General features: G+C 42.7%; 1 protein-coding gene across 2 annotated transcripts in view; it reads right to left on the bottom strand.

Moving 5' to 3' along the window:
- ANKIB1 (ankyrin repeat and IBR domain containing 1) overlaps positions 1-23,759 on the bottom strand; it is a 429,345-nt gene that overhangs the window by 178,290 nt on the left and 227,296 nt on the right. For both annotated transcript variants that reach the window (XM_086941850.1, XM_086941851.1), the window contains exons 10-12: positions 22,567-22,655; positions 15,577-15,707; positions 4,511-4,645 (exon numbers count right to left, since the gene is read on the bottom strand). In XM_086941850.1, coding sequence (XP_086797976.1) covers positions 4,511-4,645; positions 15,577-15,707; positions 22,567-22,655 — 355 coding nt within the window. The remainder of the gene's footprint in view (positions 1-4,510; positions 4,646-15,576; positions 15,708-22,566; positions 22,656-23,759) is intronic.

The following is a 23,759-nucleotide window of genomic DNA, read 5'->3' as shown; positions in this document are numbered from 1 at the left end:
AGCCTGGTAGCCATGTATCACCACTTTCAGTGTGAGGAGAATTTTGGGCAGGTCAGCGAGTAACAAGTTTACATAGTGTATCCTTAAAAGAACTAAACACTGACAGCTGTTTGGAGGTCATCATCAAGGATATATTCCGCCTTGAAATCTGAGCTGATATTGAGCATTTTTAACAAATTTGCTAATGTGGACTTGATAGTTTAGAATTTTTGGGTGAGCATGAACCCCAGAGATTTTGCCTTGTCAATTTACTGTGGGCTGCAGTTCAGCATGTTCAGAGAGCTTAGCCAGGATAAGATAAGAATGCTACACTAAGTGGGGACATCAGAAGAATTCAGTTTTAAAGGAACTGAACTTCTGGTGGCGAACCAACATCCAGCATTGAATATTTCTAGACTGACAGCAGAATGACAATGTCTTCTGTAGAAGAAATTTCCAAATACAGTGAGGTGCCAGCCACACAAAAACATAATGAAAGTCTATTAGACAAACCCTTCGTGTCCATGTAAATTGGTTTAGGAGAAACCATGGAACCTTGGGGTACACTTTGGAGAAGAAGGTATGACAGAGATATTTGAAGTGGTCATTCACTTTACAGCTTAGTGGTACTCCTACCCCAACACATTTGCAGCACTCTAGCTCAGTTTAGAGTTGAGGAAAGTAAGGGGTCTACCAGAGGATAAAGATCTAGGGGTGTACAGTCTTGAAAGCAAAAGGTCCAGTAAGTCCCTTATGACTAACAGGCCTTCTTAAGATTCGTAGGAGGTATAGGAGTTCAAGAGCAGGTGCTCTTGCGCACCAAATTGGTGACATGCTTCATCATTGGGCACATGCTCCTCTTAGGGCTGGCGCTGAAATGCCCTATGGGCCCCACAGGGGGCTCTTTGCCGGAGAGCTTTTATTTGATTAGCTAAAGAGAGTAGAATTTGTGTGAAGTGTAGACTGGCTTTTAGGATGAGTGAATACTATGTTGATAAGCTCTTCAACACTTAAATATGCTGATTAAATGTAAGCATTAATTGCTACATACTGACGCCTAGAGACTATTTTGTGCCCTACCTGGATTATTTACTTACACTAGTGCACGGAAGTAGGTGACTGTATTATGATTTCATTTGATTGGAAAATGTCTATAAACCTCATGGTGCAATGAAGAAATATTCTTTCATAGCCTCCTGGAGGGTGGTCTTCAGTTAATATACCTGTGTTAGTTCATCCAAAGAGCTTTAAAAATGAGTTCTTAACAGAGATTCAACACAGTGGATTATATCTGTAATTTCAGCTTCTCAAGAGAAGAGATGCTTTAAGATCTTTGGACAAATGTCCTTACTTAATTACATACTATGTTCAAATTGATCATCTTTATTCTGTTGTACAAATGCTTGAAGCTAAAGTCAGTAAAGCCCCCATGACAACAAATTGTAACATGCCAATGTTTCCTTCTTAACTACATAGGTTGGTTTTAAATTAGCCAGTCAATCAAGCAAACAGGAAGACATTTTCAACACTAAATTTCATTTGTGTTCACATGGCATCAAAAGTCAACAGCCGATCAATCAATCAATCCCTGCATTTCTAAAGCGCGCTACATACCCTTGAGGGTCTCAAGGCCCTAGGGGAGGGGGGGGGGGGCGCTACTGATCGAAGAGCCAGGTCTTGAGAAGTCTTCTGAAGGCCAGCAGGTCCTGAGTCTGTCGTAGGCTGGTAGGGAGAGCGTTCCAGGTCTTGGCGGAGAGGTAGGAGAAGGATCTGCTGCCGGCCGTGGTTTTTCAGATGCAAGGGACTGTGGCGGGGGCGAGGTTGGCTGAGCGGAGGCTTCGGGTGGGGATGTGGAAGCTGAGTCGATTGTTGAGGTATGTAGGTCCGGTGTTGTATAGTGCTTTGTGTGCGTGGATGAGGAGTTTGAAGGTGATCCTCTTGTTGACGGGGAGCCAGTGCAGACCTCTCAGGTGGGATGTGATGTGGCTGTGTTGGGGGACGTCCAGGATCAGGCGTGCTGAGGCGTTCTGGATTCGTTGTAGTAGTCTCAGGAGCTTGGTTGTTGTTCCTGAGTAGAGGGCGTTCCAGTAGTCTAGTCTGCTGGTGATGAGGGCCTGGGTGACGGGTTTTCTCGTGTCAGAAGGGATCCACTTGAAGATCCTGCAGAGCATTCGGAGGGTGTTGAAGCAGGATGCAGAGACGGCGTTGACTTGCCTGGTCATGGAGAGGGTGGAGTCGAGGATGACCCACAGGTTGCGTGCGTGGTCTGTGGGTTTCGGGGCTGTGCCTAGCGATGTGGGCCACCAAGAGTCATCCCAGGCTGATGGGGTGGGTACGAGAATGAGGACTTCCGTCTTGTCTGAATTCAGCTTCAGTCTGCTGCCTTTTATCCAGTCGGCTACGGCCTTCATTCCTCTGTGGAGGTTGGCATTGGCGGTGTGGGGGTCTTCAGGGAGGGATATGATCAGCTGGGTGTCGTCGGCGTAGGAGAGGATGTTGAGGTTATGTTGTCGTGCGACGTGGTGAGCGGTGCCATGTCGATATTGAACAGCGTCGGGCTGGGGAGGATCCCTGTGGGACGCCACAGATGATCTCAGTGATTTTCGAGCAGAAGGGTGGTAGGCGGACGCTCTGAGTTCTGCCGGAGAGGAAAGAAGTGGTCCAGGCTAGGGCCTTCTCTTGGATTCCGGCGTCATGGAGGCGTGTTGATAGGGTACGGTGGCAGAATGTGTCAAAGGCAGCTGATAGGTCCAGGAGGATGAGGGCGGCTGTTTCTCTTTTGCCCATCCTGATCCTAGATGTCGTCAATGGCGGCGATGAGGGTGGTCTTGGTGCTGTGGTTGCTGCGGAAACCAGTTTGGGAGGGGTCCAGGTAGCGGGTTAGCTGTTTATTGACAATCTTCTCTGTCACTTTTGCCAGGAACGGAAGCAGGGAGATGGGCCGGAAGTTCTTGAGGTCCTTGGGGTCCGCCTTGGGCTTCTTCAGAAGGGCATTGATTTCTGCGTGCTTCCAGCTTTCGGGGAAGGTTGCTGTCTCAAAGGAACTGTTGATTGTTTTCCGGAGGTGGGGCGCGATGGTTGTGCTGGCTTTGTTGAAGACGTGGTGAGGGCAGGGGTCGGATGGGGATCCGGAGTGAATGGAGTTCATGGTTTTGATGGTGTCTTCGTCGCTGACGTTGGTCCAGGCGGTCAGGCGGCTGGTGCGGGTAGTGGTTGCGGGATGGTTGACTCGGTGGTGGGTGCGGGGGTCTCGGAACTGAAGCTGTCGTGGATGTCGTTGATCTTGCGGTGAAAAAATGTGGCCAGGAAGTCGCACAGGTCTTGTGAAGGTGCAATGTCGTTGGTGTTGGAGCTGGGGTTGGAGAGTTCTTTCACGATGCTGAAGAGCTCTTTGGTGTTGTGTGCGTTGTTGTCTAGGCGGTCCTTGAAGGCGGTCCTGTTGGTGGTCCTGATGAGTTGGTGGTGTCTGCGGGTGGCGCTCTTGTGGGCTGTGTGGCTGTCTGGTGTTCGGTCGTGGAGCCATGTCTTCTACAGCTTCCGACAGGTGCGCTTGGAGATCTGGAGGTCTTCGGTGAACCAGGCGTCTTTCTTGTTGGTGTTGTTGGTTGTGGAGGTCTTGAGAGAGGCGAGGGTGTTGGCGCAGTCGTTGATCCACTGTTTGAGGTTGGTTGCAGTGTTGTCGGGGTCGGTGGGGTAGGCGGGTGGTCTCATGGCGAGGGTGGTAGTCAGTGGGTCCTTGGTGACCTTGCCCCAGCAGTGGCGTGGCAGCTGTTGGGTGCAGTGGTGTGTGGTGGGTTTCCTGAAGGTGAAGTGGACACATATGTGGTCGGTCAAGTGGGGTTCGGTGGTGTGGTTGAAGGAGACGTGGGGGCTTGTGGAGAAGATAGTGTCCAGCATGTGTCCGGCGGCGTGGGTGGGTGTCGTCACGAGCTGTTTGAGTTTGAGGTTGGCGAGGCTGTCGATCAGGGAGGTGGAGTTGGCGTCATTGTTGTTCTCGAAGTGGAAGTTCAGGTCCCCGAGGAGTATGTAGTCCGTGGAAGCGAGGGCGTGGGTGCTGACGAGGTCGGCGAGGGTGTCACTGAACTGTGGTCTTGGTCCGGTAGGTCTGTAGACGAGTGTTTCTCGGAGGGTCGTGTTGGGGTCGGTGTGGATCTGGAAGTGCCAACGTTATCTAGTACTGGTGTTAAATGTTCCTGTTTGTCCCTCTCCCTGGCCAGAGGACCCAGAATAAGAAAGGCCCACTCTGGGGGGCGACTATTTTCATACAACGCTCCAAAGCTGTGGAACTCCCTCCCACTCTCCATCCGAAGTGAACACAACTTACTAGCCTTTCGCAGGCAACTAAAAACGTGGCTCTTCCCATAACTCCTCTCTATCACTCCCCCCTCTGAAAGCTTCAGGTTGATTGTCAGCGCTGGGACGCCCCAGGGTAGCTATGCGCTTTACAAATCTGCATTCAAATTCAAATTTGTATGAGTGCTTTAATGCATTATATTAGTAGTGTCATTTCACTTTCACAATATTGGGTTACCTCTACTGTCATTTCCTTGGATTGTTCTTCTACATGCTGAATGACCTCATAGCGAGTGCACCGATAATAGCCACCTGTAGAAGAACTGTGTTTTTTCCATTCTTCCAAACAAATCCAGCAGAAATCATACTTGCACTATAAAAAAGAAAACAAAAAAACATTTAACACTGGACATGACATTCAATTTGATGGCATTATATATTTGCTCATTTATCTAAATTCAGATATTAAAAATGAAAGCTGCATACTATTTTTCATGTTAAATTATACTTGTACCGTACACGGTATTTATTATTTCAAACCTATCGCCCAGAATCAGTTTCAAAGATCTTAAATTCCACCAAGCATCATCAAACATGCTTGTAGGTACAGCCTACAATTTACACTCTTACAACTATCAAACTTCACACACACCATTGAAAGTACTTTCTATTAGGCTTTATCCCATCTAGCTCTCTTTATATTGAGGAAGGGTTCAAGACAACTTCCAGCAGTAATTACCTACAACAGCTCTCTTTCAAGTAATTCAATCATAATACAAAGGGAACTTTGATGAGGGAAAGTTGAAGATTCAATTGAACATGGTTACTATGCACTTAGTTACACAGCCTCTTCCAAAGACTCCCAAAACGTACACATTCAGCATCATATGTGGTAAATAGACGGAATAACAGTTCAAGAGTGATGATGTTGAACTTTTTCCTAGTTCTTGATCTGACTTTTCAGTTGATAATCTAGATATGTGGGAGGCAGAGAAATAGAAATCAGTAACTTGATACTCTTCTACAAGAAAGGACAAGATGTTGACAGGTATGATGGGGTTGCAAAGTACAATTTATGTTTAAGAAGTGGGGAAGACCATGCTGTTTCAACATCATCACAATTGACATTTTTGTTTATGCCACATTTAGTGGAGGTAATTAAATAATGCCACTATTATACTTTTCAATTCAAATGCTATCATAGTCAGATAATGACATTAGTTTATGCTGCGTTTTTAATATGGATACCATTTAATATAATCCACATATTACTCACAAAAACTGTTAGTTATTCTTAACTTGTTTGAACTCCACAATAAAAAAAATACTTTAACTTGTGAGATTTTAAAAAGTGGATCAACAGTTGCTTAATGTACAAGATATGTACTAAATGTACCAAATAAAAATAGATTAATCTTCAAATATCAACAAGGTAATACTCTGCATGCTGGGGAAACGAGTAGGGAAGGATATCATACAAAGGTGTTATCTGAAAGGCAAGAAAATATACAGGGAGAAGCAATGGTGCAAATTGATGAGATTATGGCTCCAATGATTCTCATACATTTAGCCAGTATGTTAAAAAAAACAGAGAGTAAGCAAAACAAATTAGGGCTTAAGGTGTCTCTCAGTAGATGGGAACTGTATATTCACCACCTATAATTTTCTTCATCTACAGAACTGCCTACTCCACCTAGGCTGAAAACTGTTCTCTTTTTGTCAGTCTTAAGTAGTACACATCCTTTATGAAAAAGTAGATTGATAGATGCACCCAGAAGGAAAAGAATACAAGCAGCATTATATAAGGAGGACTTTAAATATTGGAGAGGAGACATCATATAGCATTTCAACTACTGCCACAATAAATGCGAGTTGGCAGGGCTTGATCTTATATCCAGGATTGAAAAAAAGGACTCCCTATACATCCTTGCTAGTAACCATTTCATTCTTTCAATTGACATTGAAGACAAGGATATGATTTGGGACTGTTGAATGAGTTTTTTTATTTGGGTTCAATAAAACAACCTTGTGCTGTGTTATCAGACGTGAATTTCAGTGTGGGAACCTCAGACCATAAACTGGCTTCATTTCCATTAATCCAAAGGGAGTGACGAAGTGCACACCTATTTTTTCATTGGTTTGTCCATTTTATATTTATTCGCGTGCTGGCCCAGAATCGTGGTCTGCCCGAAGCCACGAAATTGTGAATGAACATCAGGAACTATGGGGCAAGCTCTTACCCCATAACTGGACGCACAGCGATAATGAAAGCATGCCAATTATGCACCATTTCGAATCAAGTTAGTTGCAAAGTTTATTCAGAAAGTTCATCCAAACTGTTCATAGTATACCAAATTCCTCCAAGAACACGTGCGAGGCATTTTACTAGCATAACTGTAACCTCATGCGCTACAAACATGTCAACGCTCACAAATTTAACAAGCATTGGCAAAGCAAATATGTCTTGTCTTTGGGGCCTATTGGCTTTGCTAATGCCTTTTGGAGATGCTGTACAGCAACAGGCAAGATGCTGTGAGCAAAGGGGAGTGGGTGGAGGGGGGGGGGGATCAGCTTGTGAAGCAGGGCTCGAAAAATCCAATCGCATTGTCAAGCAAGATTTATTCAGGACTAGCTATTTTTAGGGACGACTCGCCCTTTCTGGCAAGTTGAAAATCCTCTAACTTCAGTCACAGAACACAAAGTCAATTTTAGGAAGACAGGATTGTTCTCTGTCACTGAAAGCAGAGCAAATGTGAAAAGATAATATTTAACGGCATCTTTATTGCTCACAAAGTGAAACAGCAATAAAAAGGCCTTTAAATCTCGTTATCTTGTCACATTTGCTGGCTTTCAGAGACAGAGGTCAAAAGTCAGTCTGTCTTTCTACATTTATTTTTTATTCTGTGACTTAAGTTAGAGGATTTTGTTTAGTAAACTGTGTGACAACTGAACTGTGGAAATCATGTTACATGACAGGCTGTAAGATGTCAGGCTTTTTTCTAACACAAAACTGAAATAGCTAAGTGAACTGTTCAAACATTTCAAATATATTTCACTAGTTATGAAGACCCATTTTCATAATTCTGTGGTGAAAAAAAAATATTTTTATAGGATACAAAACAAATTAGAACACTTTACTTGGCGATGTGCACTTTTTAAATATTTTTGCTAAAACCCAATTTCCAAACATTATTTATGCACTATTAACAGCAAAACTACATGTTAGTGGGAACGTTTTGTGGCCATTTCAATGGAAAATATACTTTCGTAACATACTTATGAAAAGTGAGTTTTTAAACACGAACTGGGAATTATTACTGCTCCTGCCCAGATGACAATGCTATGAGTGAACTAAGAGAAAAGCCAGGGATCATTAGTATCCGATATATGGACTTGATTCTTGTTATACATGGGGCAAACATTTAGTCTAGTAAATAAAGAGTCTTTTTGTACACCAAAAATAGTGAACTTGCATATTTGAATGTGCTCTCTTATGTGATAATAAAGAAAAAGGCTGCTTCATAAGACAAAATATTTGCCTAGGATCACACAATCGGATACCAGTTCATGGGTCAAGTACGTTACAGCTAGGTTGAGTAGCTTATTAAAGTTACTAAACCTGCAGGTCAAGAACATTTTTATGATTTTTCGAGCCCTGTGAATGACAGAAACACAGGGGTATAGGGAGAAGCACAAGAAAGAGAAAGCAGCAAGTAGCGTGGAGGGGTAGGGAATTTGGCAAGAGTAGAAGCACAGCACACAAGAGAGCTTGCAACATGAGGGAAACAACAACACAGAGTGGAGGGGTAGGTATTTGGCAGTGGGAGAAAAGCACATGAGAGTGAGGTAGAAGACATGTGCACTCTCATGGAATGCTTAAGCAAAAAGAAAAATGTAATTCCCTGGAAGTGGAAGGAGAAAAGTCAGTCAGAGAGATTGTGAAGAGCTACTGTCATGGGGAGGGACAAACATAAGTTGGATAAGCTGGGATAAAGAAAAGCTATTGCTGAAGAAAAAAAGCAAATGACAGGGATAATAAAGCCAACCAATGGTGAGCAATACACATGCTGTAAGCACCTGTCAGTTCATGGTAAGCCCACAATAAGTCATTTGCAGTCAGACAGCTTGTGCTGTCTAATAGGCGTGACCTAAAAATAACAGCAAGTTGACCTTTGGGGACAAATACTGTAGTATGTTGCAATGTAGAAATATCTTGGTGTATGTTATTTAATTAGTAAATAAGTAACCTGGCCCCTCTTTTCGTCACATATTGAAAGCTATAAAAGACTATCTAAAACCAATCATATTGTATGGTAGTGGAGATTTTCCTGGTAGGCTTGATATATGGTGCAGTGTAGTATGTATGAGAGACTATTTGGTCCGCCCAACTATATGATGTAAGAACATGTAAGGCTTAAGTCTCAACTTATCCAATGATTTTCACTATGGAGACCACCTGTGTTAAACTTTGGCTTTTTGTGTTGGCTGTTTGAGGTGGGACACTAAAGTCACTATTGTTGGCAAAAGCTCATTCAAAACCTAAACTCTCTGAATATGAGATAAGGTTAATTCATGTTATGATATAATTTTGCATTATTTAAAAGGTGGGGATCCGCAAATATCTGGTCTTTTTTTTGGGATACAAGGAGAATGTTCTTCAGTGTTTCACCAAAGTATGTTGCAAATTAGAACAAATAGTGACAACCCCTAGACATGTGAATAACAGTATTTTTACTTTCTGTAAGCAAGGTCGGGTCCAGAGTACAGTTGTTCTTAAGCAGAGCATGATTTTCACCTTTTTTGGTTTTAATCATTCTTTTACTGTATTAGTTTTAATTATTAGCTGAACAAGAAAACTAATATAAATGTTTAGCTTTTAACCTATGATCAAACAATGTATTGGACCAAAGACAAGATAGAAACATCTTTATTGTTCAAATCTTTTCATTGCTTTCGTTTATCTCCATCCAGTGGCCGGCGGGCAAAAGAGCACGGATAAGAGGAGGTGGGAGACAGATTGGGGGGTAAGCGGTAGTAATAACAAAGGGTCACCCACTGAAGGGTGTTTAACCACTAAAGCTGTGTCCTTTATTGAATGTTCAGAATTGTTAATACAGCCTGGAGGTACTGGTCTGACGTGGCCAGGCAGAGTCACTCTAAGGGTGCTGATAAGTCCTTGCCCCATTAATCTCAGAACACAAAGGTATCGAGGGTAAATGAGTTCGGGGCAGTAAGCATATACAAGGGCTCCACATGTTCTCGAAGCATAGTAATGAAAGTTTTATGAAAGCTGTGAGTTTCTCCATTGCCAATACATCCAACAGCTTCAGTAGCCAATCCGAGTGGATGAGCCTGGTGTTTGCCTGAGGTAATCACTTGTTTGGTGGCACAGAGAGCCATTTTTGTATCCCTTCCTCATCTCGGTAGAGTGGGTAAGTCAGGGGAATAAGTAGCCTCAATAGGACATACCTAGGAAAGCGGGGAATATCTGCCGCAAAGTAGGAGTCGCTATCTTTTAACACCTCATCCCAGTACCTCTTAAGTTTGCGGAAGCAAAATAACAAGCGTGTGTGCATACCCGCTGCCCTGTAGTTTCGCCAGCAGGAATCTATGCTGTTGGAATTACATTTTACTAGTCTGGCCGGAGTATAGTACCAACAGTGAGTGACTTTGAGACTAGATTACTTCCCAGCAGCGCTGCGTGTTCTGTGGAAGATTTCAGACACCATTCTTTGGGTGATAAAGTGCGTTTCAACTCAATCTCCCAACGTCTCCGAGCCGGGGACTTGACAGTTGGTGTGGGCTTGTTGATGAAGCTATAGATGCCAGAGAGGAGGCGTTTATTGTCTGTTTTAGTGAATAGTCATTTATAAAATTTCGTGAGAGGTCTACTGGCGCGTGGGCAAATCACAAGTAAAGTGACTCAGTGTTTGATAGCTAATAATGCTGATCGCTGGCAGGAATGCCATATCTGAGTTGGAATTGCAAGAAGGTCTGTATCCCTGTATAGTCAAAGCGTTTGTAGTTGGCCGTTTGCCAGCCATGGAAGTCTAAACCAGTTTGAGTGGGCGGTAATGAGGGGTTGCCTATGAATAGTCCAAGGGGTGAGATAGGTGTGGATAAGCCTTTTGTTAATATAGTTCTGTTCCAGGCCTCCATCATCAAGGGTCAGAAGGGGGAGAACTACAATCAAGGTGTTTTTTAAGTATAAAAGGGGCTTTACAGATGTACATACCCACTATGGATTGATCTATAAAACACCATTTCTTTTTCTGAGGCAAACCTTTTACATTCCACCATGTTTCTGAGCTGGGCCGCGAAGAACTAGTGGGTTGGTGTGGGGGATTTCAAGGATGCCCTCTGCTATGGGTAAATATGTCCGCTTTCTAAGCATGAGTGGTTTCTTGACATCACAAATCTAGGTGTCTATCAGGTGTTGGGGTTTGTTTAGTAGTTGGGAGGTGGGGTGGACATAGCAGAAGAGTCAGCATTATGTACACTATCTTAGGTAATATGGTCAACTTCACTGCAGCAACGTTACCTATGCAGGAGGGTCGTTTTGCCTTCAAGCTCTGCAGATCCTTGTGTGTAGAGACCAACAGGTTGGCATAATTGCGTTCGGCCATCTCACGCAATGTGGGGAGAAGCATGAGGCCCAAATGCGTCCCCCCCAGCAGGTGCCCACAGTAAGGGGAAGAGGTACTCAAGATTTAGCTCTGTCATTTGGTGATATGATTAAGTTAAGGGCATGTTTTTGGGATATTTACTTTGAAGACAGACACCACCCTAAAAGCATCTAGTTCTCCCAAGAAGGCCGGAAAGGAGGTGCATATCTGGGTCAAGGCGATCATAACGTCATCAGGGTGTAGTGCTATTATGTGTTCTTGTTTACAGAAGGTAATGCTGGTGAAACTCCGGTTGAAGTAACCATTGCTCTTTATAAGCTTCCTAATAATAATAATAATCTGTGCAGTCGCCGGTATCAGCTCTGAGAGTGGTTCCATATACAGGGCAAAAAGAAGTAGGGTGCCTCTGGCTGGGAGACTAAGTCATTAACTTTCAATCAGGCGTGGATCCAGCGTAGCAGCTCCAGACCCATTTCAGGAAGAGCTTCCCCAATCCCACATTATCCAGGACAAGGCGAAGAAATGGCCAGAGAACTTGGCAGAATGCCTTCTCCGTATAGATGGATAGGAATAGAGCTGAAAAATGCTTGCATGCAGATTTGTCCATAAGACGGAGGAGACCCTTAGTGTTGTCACTACAGCAACGTTCTGGGATGAATCATGCCTGGGCTGGATCTACCAGACCCTGCATGAGCAGCTCCAGGCATGCGGCCAGGATGCCCATAAAAAGTTAGGAAACAACATTCAGGAGGGACATAAGTCGGTAGGAAGATCACAAGAGTGGGGTCTTTCCCAGGCTTGTGTATTGCAGTGATCACTGATTCTCTCATTGTGGTAGGTGAAATGCTGACCTCTCCAATCAAGTTGGAGAGGCATGAGAGGAGGGGGGCCAATTGGGGAGCGAAGAGTTTATAAAACCTCTGTGTAAAGCAGTCATCCCCGGGGCTTTGCCCAGTTGTAAACTGGATATGGTGGTTAGGACTTTGTCAGTCCAGATGTCTGCTCTAAGGAGAGGATATCACTCTTGGTCAGACAGATTGGATGAACCGAGGAGAGGAACGCTTTCCTGCCTATAGAGGTTGGCGTCGCAGAGCTCGAAAGCTCAAGTGATTTTCTCAGTGTGGCCTGCTTTATGTGCCGTCCCCTATTTAGATCTTAAATATCTGGCAATTGTGGGTTTGGGCTCTTAATTTAACCAGCCTTGCAGATCCTTGTGCGAACTTTTCTTTAGTTCGGAGAAGAGCAATCTCGGCTCTATCCTAATCAAGGGCTTCGAGCTGCTTTCTGGCAAGTTTGATATGCCTATGCACTCTGTGTGTACCGTTTTATGCTCCTCCTCAATAGCTCTCAGTCTTGTAACTTGGCACATTTATCCAGTCTTGTTCTATTGCGTTTCGAAGAGATGCATAAGAAGGTTCACCTCATCACTGTCTTTAATGTTTCCCATACTAGAGATATGGGGGTGTCTGAATATCATTCTCATGAAGACAGAATTGATTGCTTCCCGAATCTCCTGCCTGGTGGACTTGTATGTGGGCAGTTTATAATTAAGGTTCTAGAGCCGGTATGAGGTGGCAGGACAAGGTATGTGGAAGGTAAGCGTGGTAAGGGAGTGGTCCGACAGTGCTGCCACCTCTAGCACTGTTCGGTCTGTGGCTGCTAGGATCCAAGGGGACACTAAGAAGTAGCCAATCCTAGAGTATGTTTGGTGTGAGGCAGGAAAGAAGGTGCAACGTCTGGAAGAGAGATGTGTGTAGTGCCAGACGTCTGTCAGACAAATCTTCCCTAGCCACCGCAACGCAGGTGTCATGAAGGCACCTGACTGATCTTGCCATTGAGCTGATCTATCCAGTGAAGTGTGATGAACCAGGCTGAAGTTACTCCCTATAATTATGTCAGCATTGGGGGGAGTGGCTACTTGAGTCAGGGCGTATATTAGGAACTGCTTTTAATGGTCATGGTGTAAAGCGGCCCCTCCAGCCCGAATCAGTGACGTGAGTGGATAAAGAGGTGGCATTGGCCCATTAGGAAGATTCCGTTTACCAATTTGGTCCCCCATGTGAATGTGACCTGGGAACCATGCCGACAAGTTGTAGCTATGGGGGTCTATGCCGTGGGTAGATCCTTGGTATCAACTCTATAGGTGTGGTCTAAGGCAATCTTCTTTTCTGCATGGTCGGGTAGCAGTTGACAGACGAGACGGATGACCTATCCCTCCAGATTGCTCGAGTCAGCCTGGAGCAGAACCCCCCTGGATTCTGATGTTTGAGTGGCTGGATGTAATCTCCAGGTCCTCGTACTGATCTTGCAGGTCCATCAGCTCGTAGTGGTGAGTTCCCCGTTCCTCTTCCCTGACAGTGCACCGGGTCTCCAGGGTGGCCACTCGTTGATCAAGGTCGGCCACATCTTTCTTTATGTTCTTGATGTCTGTGGCGACGTCCTCCCGCATGTAGGTGATATCCATCCTGAGTATGCCAAAGAGTGTTTCTATGAATGCATGGGTGACAGGTTGGCTGCGGGTTCTGATTCGGCTGCATCCCCCTGGGCGGTTAGGCTTTTTGGAAGCAGCCTTGGCAAGCAGGTACTTGAGCGTTGAATCCTTTTTGGTATGGTGCATCGCTATGTCAGGGGGACAGCTCAGCCTCAACTACCCACATCAGAGGAGTTGGAGAAGCGGGGGAGGAGGACGGGGCGCCGGAAGGAGGTGGGGTCCCTGCTTGATGTCCCAGTGCTATATGTCTGCTGCCTGGAGGGGACTGGGCTGCATAGCTGACAATGCAAAGTGGCCAGGCTTTAAAGGCTGGATGGTGTAGCCTCTGTGTAAGTTCCACTGTGCCTCCTCGCACCTGGTTTACTGTCTGGACCCTGTGTCAAGGCACGGATTCCCTAATCCTGGACCCCACTTATCCAAAGTCCATTCAATGAGTCCACCCAGGTCTGATCGGAGTATCGATGCCACTCCAGGGAGCCTGCTGGTGGTTGACCAGAGGCCAGACATAGCGGTGTGGTGGCTAGTGATGCCCCCTGGGAGCATCAGGAATGCACTTGTGGAGTGCCCTTTCTTTCTCTCTACCCTCTCTGCATGAGTTCTGCAGTGCGAACTCTCTGTGGCCGTTCACCTCTCCACTGTGTGTCTCTGCCCCAAGGGTCCATAGCTTCATCTGCGGTCTACTCCCATGCGCCAGCTGGGGGGCTAAGGAATCACAGTCCTGGGTCTCGCAGGGGCACAGGAGTCACCCTCCTACCCCTGATTGAGCACCACCCTCCGCAGCTGGAGTAACGTACTATACACAGCTTGCATGGGGTGCCAGGAACAGGCCAGGGCCTTGCCATGTCTTTCACCAGGGCCTTCTTCAACACGCCTCCAATGTAGGAGACACGATCCATTGGATTGGGCTGCAGCAACCAGAGAAGGCCCAGTCCGGGCCTGCTCTTCTCATTCACCACCCCCACAGTGTGTTGTAGCTTGTTGTGGTGGGAGCAGCTCTAGGGAGGCGCCACTGACATTAGCTAGAGTCCTACACCTCTGGAGCGCCCCGCGCATCTCCCACGGGCAGTGCCATCTTAGGTGTGCATGTAGGCCACACCAGCCTCACTGTCAGCCTTCAGCTACCCTGGGGTCTTTTGTCTCTGTTGTGCAGTTGCCCTGCTCCCAACATGTACCTCCAGCCGGTGTCAAAAGACAGATCGCTCACTGGGCTGATGCCAGTGGGTGATTGTTTCAAGAGAAGGAGCTCAGAAGAATCACTCCTAGCTAGCCACCATTTTGGCCACGTCCAACATCGTTTATTTACTTATGAAGGCCACCATGTCCATTTTCTTTTTGGGAGTGAATACAATCCAAAAATCACATCATGACAAGAGACTATTCTTAAAATATAATGTGTTAAAACTTCTTTGTATTAAACATGTGGGATAAAAATGTATATTATTAGTTACAGAAATGTTTGCACACAATATAATGTTCATACAATCATTATGCAGATTGTTCCAAATTTAGCACTAGAGGATCTCAATTTGTACTAACATGGTGAAAAGGGCATACAAGGATAAGAGCAGGAGAGTCCCTCTTGATTAACGACGTACAAAGCATGTCTTTTCATGAAATATTAATTTCCTGAAGGAATAATCATTAGCAGATAGTTATGAGCAGATGTAGATAGGTTCATGAGAAAGTGCCACTAAGTACATCACAAAATACAGTTCAAAGTCAATTATCTAAACTTCCAATGCATTAATATCGGAGCAAGATAAGAAATTACAAAAGTATATTGTATGCTTACACTTGAATAGACAATAAAAATTACATTTAGTGTACCATTTCTATACTAAATATATATATAATCTCAGGACTCTGAATGGCTATTTTCTAAATATAACAATAGCAAAATACAAAAGGTTAATGGCTCTCTGAGACAATGAGTGTTATTTTATGCACTGATCTACATATTTCAGGGTAAATTTGAACACAATAATGGCAACTCAAAAAATGAATAAAATGAAACAAAACTCACTCAAATCACAGGGGCTTGGCACATAAAGAAAAGCAAATCTGTAAGAAATCTCAGTGACTTTTTTCTTTTTTTTATATTCCAGAAATATGATCACTGAACTCCCTAAAGCATACATGGTGATTATGGACCACAACATATTCTGGACATTTGAAACACCCTCTTACCTTGGCACATTGCATATGATTGCAGCCCTCATTCTTCTGAATTGGAGACTTACAATTAGCGCACGGTTTTGAGTTTGATAGTAACCACAAACAGTTTGCAGCATCTTCAAAAGCTTCATTAACTCCTGCAACTATAGTTAGTTAAACAAAAGTGAATCAGTTAATACTGTCTTAAAAAGTACAAACATAACCAAGGTAGTTGCTAAGTGGTTCCATGATGTGTCAATGGAATTACTTCCGCCAAGGCTAGCTTCTGTGCCAACATCATTAGGCAAAAACGGTTTTAGAATTTAATTCCCAAGTGTGACACTAAGAGAAGGAAGCCACTTGGTAGAATTGTGTTACTTATTTGCAAAATATAGAAGCAACTAATGCATACACATGTAATACTAGCCCCCAATTCTTAAATATACTGTATTCTTAAATCACCATGAAAAATGCCACTGGCACTTACCATGTCTAGCCTTGTGGCATGCTGTTAATGTGCTAATGTTTTAAAACAAATGTGCAATTACAGTACTAAATTTTACACAATGGAAACCAGTGTTAATTTCCCTTCAATTATTGGATATTAATTGTACAGTTAGAATTAGGAAATATTTAACAATAGAATAAAGTAGATATTCTATATGCAGCAAATGAAAATAAACTGCTTCATTTATTTATTTATTTAGCTGATTTATAAAGCGCATGAATCGCCCCACATGGGGTATCTCCGCGCTGAAGACAGTAGAGGCAAGAAATCATGACCTTTAGAATAGGAATGTCTTCAGTTTCTTCCTGAAACTTAAGTAATTGCTGGTTAGCCGGAGTGTCTCAGGTAGCTGGTTCCACAATTTTGGCCTGCTTTTAACATTTTGTAATTCATTCTTACTTATTTTAGGATGTGTGGAATGTTTTAACAATTGTAATCAATTTGCCTTTTATGTTTTTTATAAACTAAGTTGAAAATATTTGATTGGCATTCTCCACCCATTGAAAAAAGCAAATTACAGTGATGAGCAAGTGGGTCCAGAAGATAGTGTGGTCTGAATAGGCATTGGTTCCACATTGGTTACAATGTATCGTCCTGAACTACTATGGCTTATTAAATGTTTTTATTACTCTGTATACAACTGTGGTACAAAAATGAGGGCAGCACATTTCAGTCATTTTTATGGCTTCAGAACAATCAAGGCACATTGTGCATGCTTTTCGATTTTCATGTTAACTGGTACCTCAGTTTCCAGGTGTCTGATCTGTTAAAAGATTAAAATGTGTTGAGAGATGGTTTCAGCTGAAGTAATCAAAAGAACATTATTTTGATCTTAGTGTGTCAGACTTTCTGTGGAATTTCTGTAGTATGTAATTATGTGTGGGACACTGAGAAATTGGACTTAGTTGTTTTCTTCGCTCCACAAGAAGCAGTTGTTGATTGTCACTGTCTATTTATTGGTCTGGATGTGCATTTTTTTTAATGCCGATTTATATAGCACAAACTCGACCCAAAGGTATTGGAGCGCTTTACAAGAGCACGGTTATGTTACACAAGGACACATTCACGCACGGAGAGATAAAGTGATTTGCCCAGAATCATAGGATGTGGACTCGACCTCGAGGCTCGAACCCTGGTTTCCAGCATCAAAGTCGACCACAACCTCTCCCAATTAGCTGGCCTGAATGTATGTGCACTGCAGTGAATGCATCACTTTATTTTAAAAGACCTGTAGCAGCACATTCGCTGTACTTGATGCAGATTACAGTGTTATGCCATCAAGAAGGGGATGTACTTATTTATTTAAAATGAAGAACCGCAGGTATGTATGTATGTATGTATTTGGTATTTCTATAGCACAGACCCAGACAAAAACACTGTACATAGTCAAAGGCAAGCTAAAAGTCAACAAGTAATAGTAAAGAGAGCTAAGTTGTGCCAGGCTAATGTACTGTGATGTAGTGATCCTGGGTGCACAGATAGAAAAGGCCTGTTTTATTCATTTATTTTTTGATACTACTTAGCAGACGGTTTAATGATTCTTGGCTTCGGGTGTGTTGATAATCACAAGATATGGATAGCTTGTCTGCAAAATAGGCGGACGTGCTGGCCGAGATGGCCTTATACATGAAGCAGCTAGTTTTGAAAGATGGCAAAGGCAGGTAAGGGGAGCAATCGATTTCCAACAGGATGAGGGTGATGTGAACATATTTCTTCAGATTCTGGACGAGACATGCTGTGGCGTGTAGAAACTGAACCAGTTCAATCAAGGCTATGCTTTTGATTTACAATTATTTGAACATTTAAAGCAGGGTTAGAGTGTCAAAAGCCACAAACAGAAGTAAGATCAGTGCTTTCATGGCACCCTTTCTGCACCAGTAGGAAGAAATAGGCATATATATGTTCTTGGACCTATTCGTTATTCAGACATCTGCATTTCTAGGAAGCAATAGGTCTGTGACCGAACTCTCTGAGGGTGGTATGGTACTTGAAATCTAGAATTGTAGGGTCAAGTTAGCTTAATTATGTAAATACAAAAACAGCTTTTTTCAATAAATGGATCAACTTATTTTTCAAATAATTGATTATTTGGCAACATGCCAGTAACAAAGTTAGCAAGATTCCTTCCAACTTCTACTATCTGCAAGTTCAAAGGTATTGGGTAAATGACAGAAGGCAACAGGGTACTTGTGGAGCTTGAACTTTTTTTTGTTTTTAGAAAGTTGCAAAAGTGCTCATCACATTCATCATATAGGTATTAATAGTTTGTCAACACTAACTCTGACCTAAATAGTGAAATATTTAGACCCAATCCTGGAAAAGTGATCAGCTGCTACTCTCAGAAATTAGCAAGTCATGATTTAATGTCATGAACAGGTTGATTTTTTTTTTACATAAAAAGGCACTACTGCATAACATAGGTAAAGCTGAAATTTGAATTTGTAAAGCCTATCAACTCCTAAACTTGTATGTGATTTCATAGAATACCAAATTCACATAATGCCAATTCTGAGAAGTCAGTTCACCGAAACTAAATAATCAAACTTTTCCACACAAATTACATTTATCAATTGGTAGAAGCCAGTTCATGGAATGTATTTTTTCAAAATTGCCTCAAACATGCTTTTTTTGTACAAGTTTTAATGCCATTAATCGTGAATGTGGTTTGTGCAGGTTGCTTCACAACAAGGATTCCACACATACTTTTATTCCATTCATCATATTCCCTTTCCATGTCCTATTATTTAGAGATCTACTGTTTATTTTGTTAGTGTCTGTTTCTGCTAACCCAAAACCTTTTCTACTACTTGTTTGCCCTGATTTGTTAATTCTCTCCCCATTGTCCTCTTCTTCTTCCTCATTTACCCATGTTATTTATGTGAGATACCACTACTCCAACCACTTATTTTTTTTTAACATGGTTTATTATCCTCATGTTCCTTCTTCATTCTTTTGCCCACTTTTTTGTGGGGCTTACCTCTGTACCTTTATCCCACCGGTTGATCCTTTCCCTACACAGTCATCATCTACCTTTTTCCTCTTTTCTCTTTCTATCACTTTAACATTTACCAAGATTCCATGATCCACAATTTATTTTTCAAAGCACTTTTGGAAGTGGGTATAACTTTGTCCCAGAATTCCTAAGTATGCCATCACAAAGATGACTACTCTGAAAAATCGTGTCCTTCTCAGTTTAGCCCACTTTAGCTAATTTTCCCACCTGTCCTGGTGCGAAAGGAGACTCTGAACATGGGGGTCGGCTTCTTCTCCTGTGAGGAGGAGAAAGATTCATATCTCAAGGCGGCAGCTCTTTGAAGCTTGCTGGCCTAGGTAGGCTAATCAGCAGGTCATCCTGTGGGAGGGGATGTTACACCCTCTTCCTTCACAGGATTTTGTTCTGGATTTCCTGAGAGCAGAGGCTCTCAGCCAAGAAGGTTAGAACAGTGTCTCTGGTGGCAGGCTGGCAAAAAACAGCCAGGGAGCACACAAGGGGTTGGTGAGTTTTCAGGGGGCATCTGTAAGGTGACTCTGGGTGCCAATATTGGTAAATCCACCACTGGAATTAGTGTGGTTTTAGCAATACAAGATGTTTGATTCCAAACATCCCTATCTTCAGTGAAGCCATCATGTAGCCAGAGAACTTGTTTTCATTAGTGTCCAGCACATGTTATAAAATGGCTTCCCTGGTCACTTGTGCCAGCAGTAATGGGGCTAACCAGCATAGGGGCTTAACTGCTCATGCAAGTATTCCATCACATTTAATATTCAGCACCCGGCCTAAGGGCTGTCATGCCTGCTGTAGGGATGACTTACAAATATTACATGCAGTGTTATGGGACATGGCATACGGGGATGTGAGATGTCATGTTTTCACTTTTGTCTGCACCACGACATGCAGCCTGCATTGGCAGTCTTACATGTGCTTGTGAGGGGTCCCTTAGGGTGGCACAATTCGTGCTGCTGCCCTTAGGAACCCTCCTTAATACCTCATGCCCTAGGTACCAGGGGTGGCATTCACTAAAGACCTACAGAGGGTGCTGAAAGTTTTGCCAATTGGAGAAAATGTTTGAGAATGAACACTGGTACTGGGGACCTGGTTAGCAGGAAACCAGTACACTGCAGTCAAAGTTGCATCAAATACCAGGCAAAACAAGTGTGAGTGTGGAGGGGGCGGGGCAACTGCAACAAGACCCCAGCACCCTACACTGTTGTTATCTGAAATCTACAAATTTTCCACACAGAAGATACCAGTAGAGAAATACCCAGCAGAAAGAAAATAGTAAGAAAAATTATCATAAATAAAAGTAGTCTATAGAATACAAATATAAGCCCCAAATGCTTCACATAAAAAAGCACTATGCACCGATGTGAATGCATGTTTGGAATTAGTCAAAAATCAGTGGATGACTGGAAGAATTGTGGTAGTTCAGGCAGGTAACTGAAATTATTACAACACTTTCCCAAGTTAAAAAGGTACTTACAAGAAGTGCTAGCAGACATAAATATGATATTGAACAGTGACAACCAGCAATTCCCAACATACACAATCCTAGGTCGCTTGACAGCAATACCTGCTGCAAACTCTCACAGGGACAGCCATTTCATTTACGCTATGTACAGCTAGATAGGTTAGTACCCCATTCATGGGGACTAGAATGGTGTTGGAATACCGAAGGTGGATGCTTAGACTCTGGGAGCTGTTGGTTATGGAGAGGATCTCATAGGCAATACATAAGAAAAAAGTTCAGTTTGATGAGGCGTGGAAACCCTGCACCACATTCCTTGCTCAGGAATTCAGAGAATTATCATGCCATAGGTTGAATTGCCCTTCCCGGGACTATCACTACTCCACCCCATTGTTTTTGCCTTATTTTCCCCATCCATACTTGGCTCAGTCCCAATTCCACCCTCTCCCTAAAAAAATGGAACCAATATGGCCAGACAATATGTGTTACTCTACTAACGTAATTGCACTTGTTTGGACTATGTATGCTCTCTGATGCAACTACAGTTATATTCTTGAAAACACAAACAGCTTTGATACAAAATATTGGCAAATTGCACATTTTTTAAAGCTCCAAAGCCAAACATGTGAACTACTACAACATGGTAACAGCAAAAAGAATGCCTACGTGCAATAGCAAAGGCACTAATACCAATGTAACTTCTATACATTATGTTAGTATGAATTTGTAGAGCGCACGTTCACCCCGGGGTTTCTTGGTGCTGTGTGCCGCTGGGGAACCCGTCCTGGCTTTCCCTGTGAGATGATCACTATTGGGCACCCCCAAGGTGAAGCCAGGCATCCCCGGCAGTGAGGGGGCCGTTGTGGAGATTAAGCAAGGTATTGCCCAGAGTTGCAGCGTGGGACCCATGGTTAGAGGCACTGAGGTGAGATTTATTGAGCCCGCTGACAATGGTTCCGTACCCTGACGCGTTGGGAATTGAACCCTGGTCCCGGGCCGACCTCAGCTTCTGGGTCTGCCGCCTCTAACCGGTGAGCCACACACTCCTATACAAAGCGTGACAAAAGATATTCTGACTTTGTAATGTAACCTCTGGAGAAGGCTTATCTAACTAGTATCTTTGTGAGCTATTGGTAGCTCTCCTGCTACCTGTAAGTAGCTTATCTGTGTCCAATCCAGCATGTTAAATTAGAGGTTTTTGTTAGGTTGAATTCATATATGTAGGCCAAGATTGACATGGTGCATTTGCAACAATGTGCGCCTTTTCAAAACTCATAAATTGATGTTTGGAGTAAAAAAGAATGTCTAACTTAACAATTAACATGAAGCTGATATCTAAGTGGTAAATCATGTGGTGTTCGGAAGACTTATTAATATTATTACCTTGGTGGAAGGGACATTGCAGCTATGGCTGTTCTGCATTACCCATGCAGAGGCATTCCAAATTGGCAAAGCCAGTTTGACATTATTGCTGGCAACCCAGCCTCATACACTAAAATTATCATGGTTTGCATATGGTGGCCACTACTGTAATCTTGTCTAGTGTGGTCGCTGTTAAAACACTAATAATATTATTAGCTTGGGATCATTTTCATTGAACATACGTAGTTCTTATTACAGAAAAGGTTGAAGACCCTTGCTCTGGAGTTTCCTAAAGATCAATTAAACAGATTGTAATTTCCATATGCTAGCCACCTATTTCAACATATATGGTAACACACTAACAACTAAAAATTAACTATCTTGATAACCATCTCTCTGTATTTTAACTAGACTAATGAAGTTTCAAGTGCATGATGTTGTTGTACACCAAACAAGATTTCCACGAAATTACTTAAAACATGTTTTTATGAATGTTTATATCTTTGAAACATTGAAGGAATTTTAGTAATTGAAAAACTAATTTGAGCTGTTACAAAGCAAAAATTAGTATGTTTTAGTTTAACTGATAATTACAACTATAAATGTCTGCAAAAATTCTGGTTTGTAAACATATTTTACTATTCTAGTTATGCAATGCTTTCTTTGCTAAAGCAAAAATTCTCTTACGTTCCTCTGGTTTCATTTCCGATACTTTCTGCAACCAATTCTTCCACGTTTGACAGTCACAAGGTTCATGAGCATCACCAAGGCATTCCCTAAAAAAATATAAACACCAAGATAATTTCGGCTAAGAATTTGTAAATGATAAACCAAACATTAGCAGACAATTCAAACAAAAATGCTAACATTATTTCAATAACTATTTACACATCCTCATCCTGGTAACAGCTATGTCACACAGACAATAACTCTCACAAATAAGCTACAGAGAGATTCAAAGATTTGTAATGGAGCAGGATTGTTGCACCAAAATCTTTGGAGACTGTGACTTACTTTCACATACACTGGACTTCTAAGATAATAGATTCTATATCAGGACTAAGAGAGGAGTATTATGTTTTATTCATTTTTATTCATTTTTAAAACATGGATCTAGCTATGGGTCTACCAGTGTGTATAAAAAATGTTAATTCAACAAGCCATAACTACTATGCAGAAAGCTACATGATTCAGGCATATATGTACCAGTAGGGCCAAAGAGGACCAATATAGGCGGAAGTAAGGGTTACCATATTAAGTGATATTTGAAGAGATATGTTTTTCAAGAGTTACCAAAGGTATGTAGATTCAGTGCTTTTCTAATATCTTCTAAGAAATGCTACAACATTTTGGGGCAAGGAAACAGTTTATTGTTTTTAGTTTGAGTGCAATAAATCACCAAAGAAGGACTTCAATTATTTTATGTTAGATTAGATGCTCCTATGATGCGGTGTTTGCTGTGCAGATAAGAAAGGTTGTTAATAAGGACTATTGCTTGTTACACTTAGTGCTGCCTTGGAGAAAATAGATCTCAATTGTGTGAATAAACACTTTCAAACACGTTAACGTGTTACCACCTACAGCATAAGTAGGACTAAACACCACATAGCTGCTCTATTGTCCTTCGATACTACAAACAGGTAAAGATGGCAGTGAAAAGACTTCAAGCTTTTACCAGAATGAGGTTGCCTTGCCAGGTGAGCGTTCACTGCGAAACCCACATATATGCAAAGAGACAACACTAGGAACAAATTTAATAAGCTTGATGGAGACAAGCTAATCTCGTTCGAGTGAGTTCAGAGATACAAAAAGAAAGAGGCCAAATTCTGTTTTGATGATATTCTGCAAGACCAGAAGGAATCACAGTGTGTATATGTGTA

The sequence above is a fragment of the Lissotriton vulgaris genome, chromosome 10 (genome assembly GCF_964263255.1).
Source record: "Lissotriton vulgaris chromosome 10, aLisVul1.2, whole genome shotgun sequence".
NCBI lineage: Eukaryota > Metazoa > Chordata > Amphibia > Caudata > Salamandridae > Lissotriton > Lissotriton vulgaris.
This window is presented reverse-complemented; position numbering and strand designations above follow the sequence as displayed.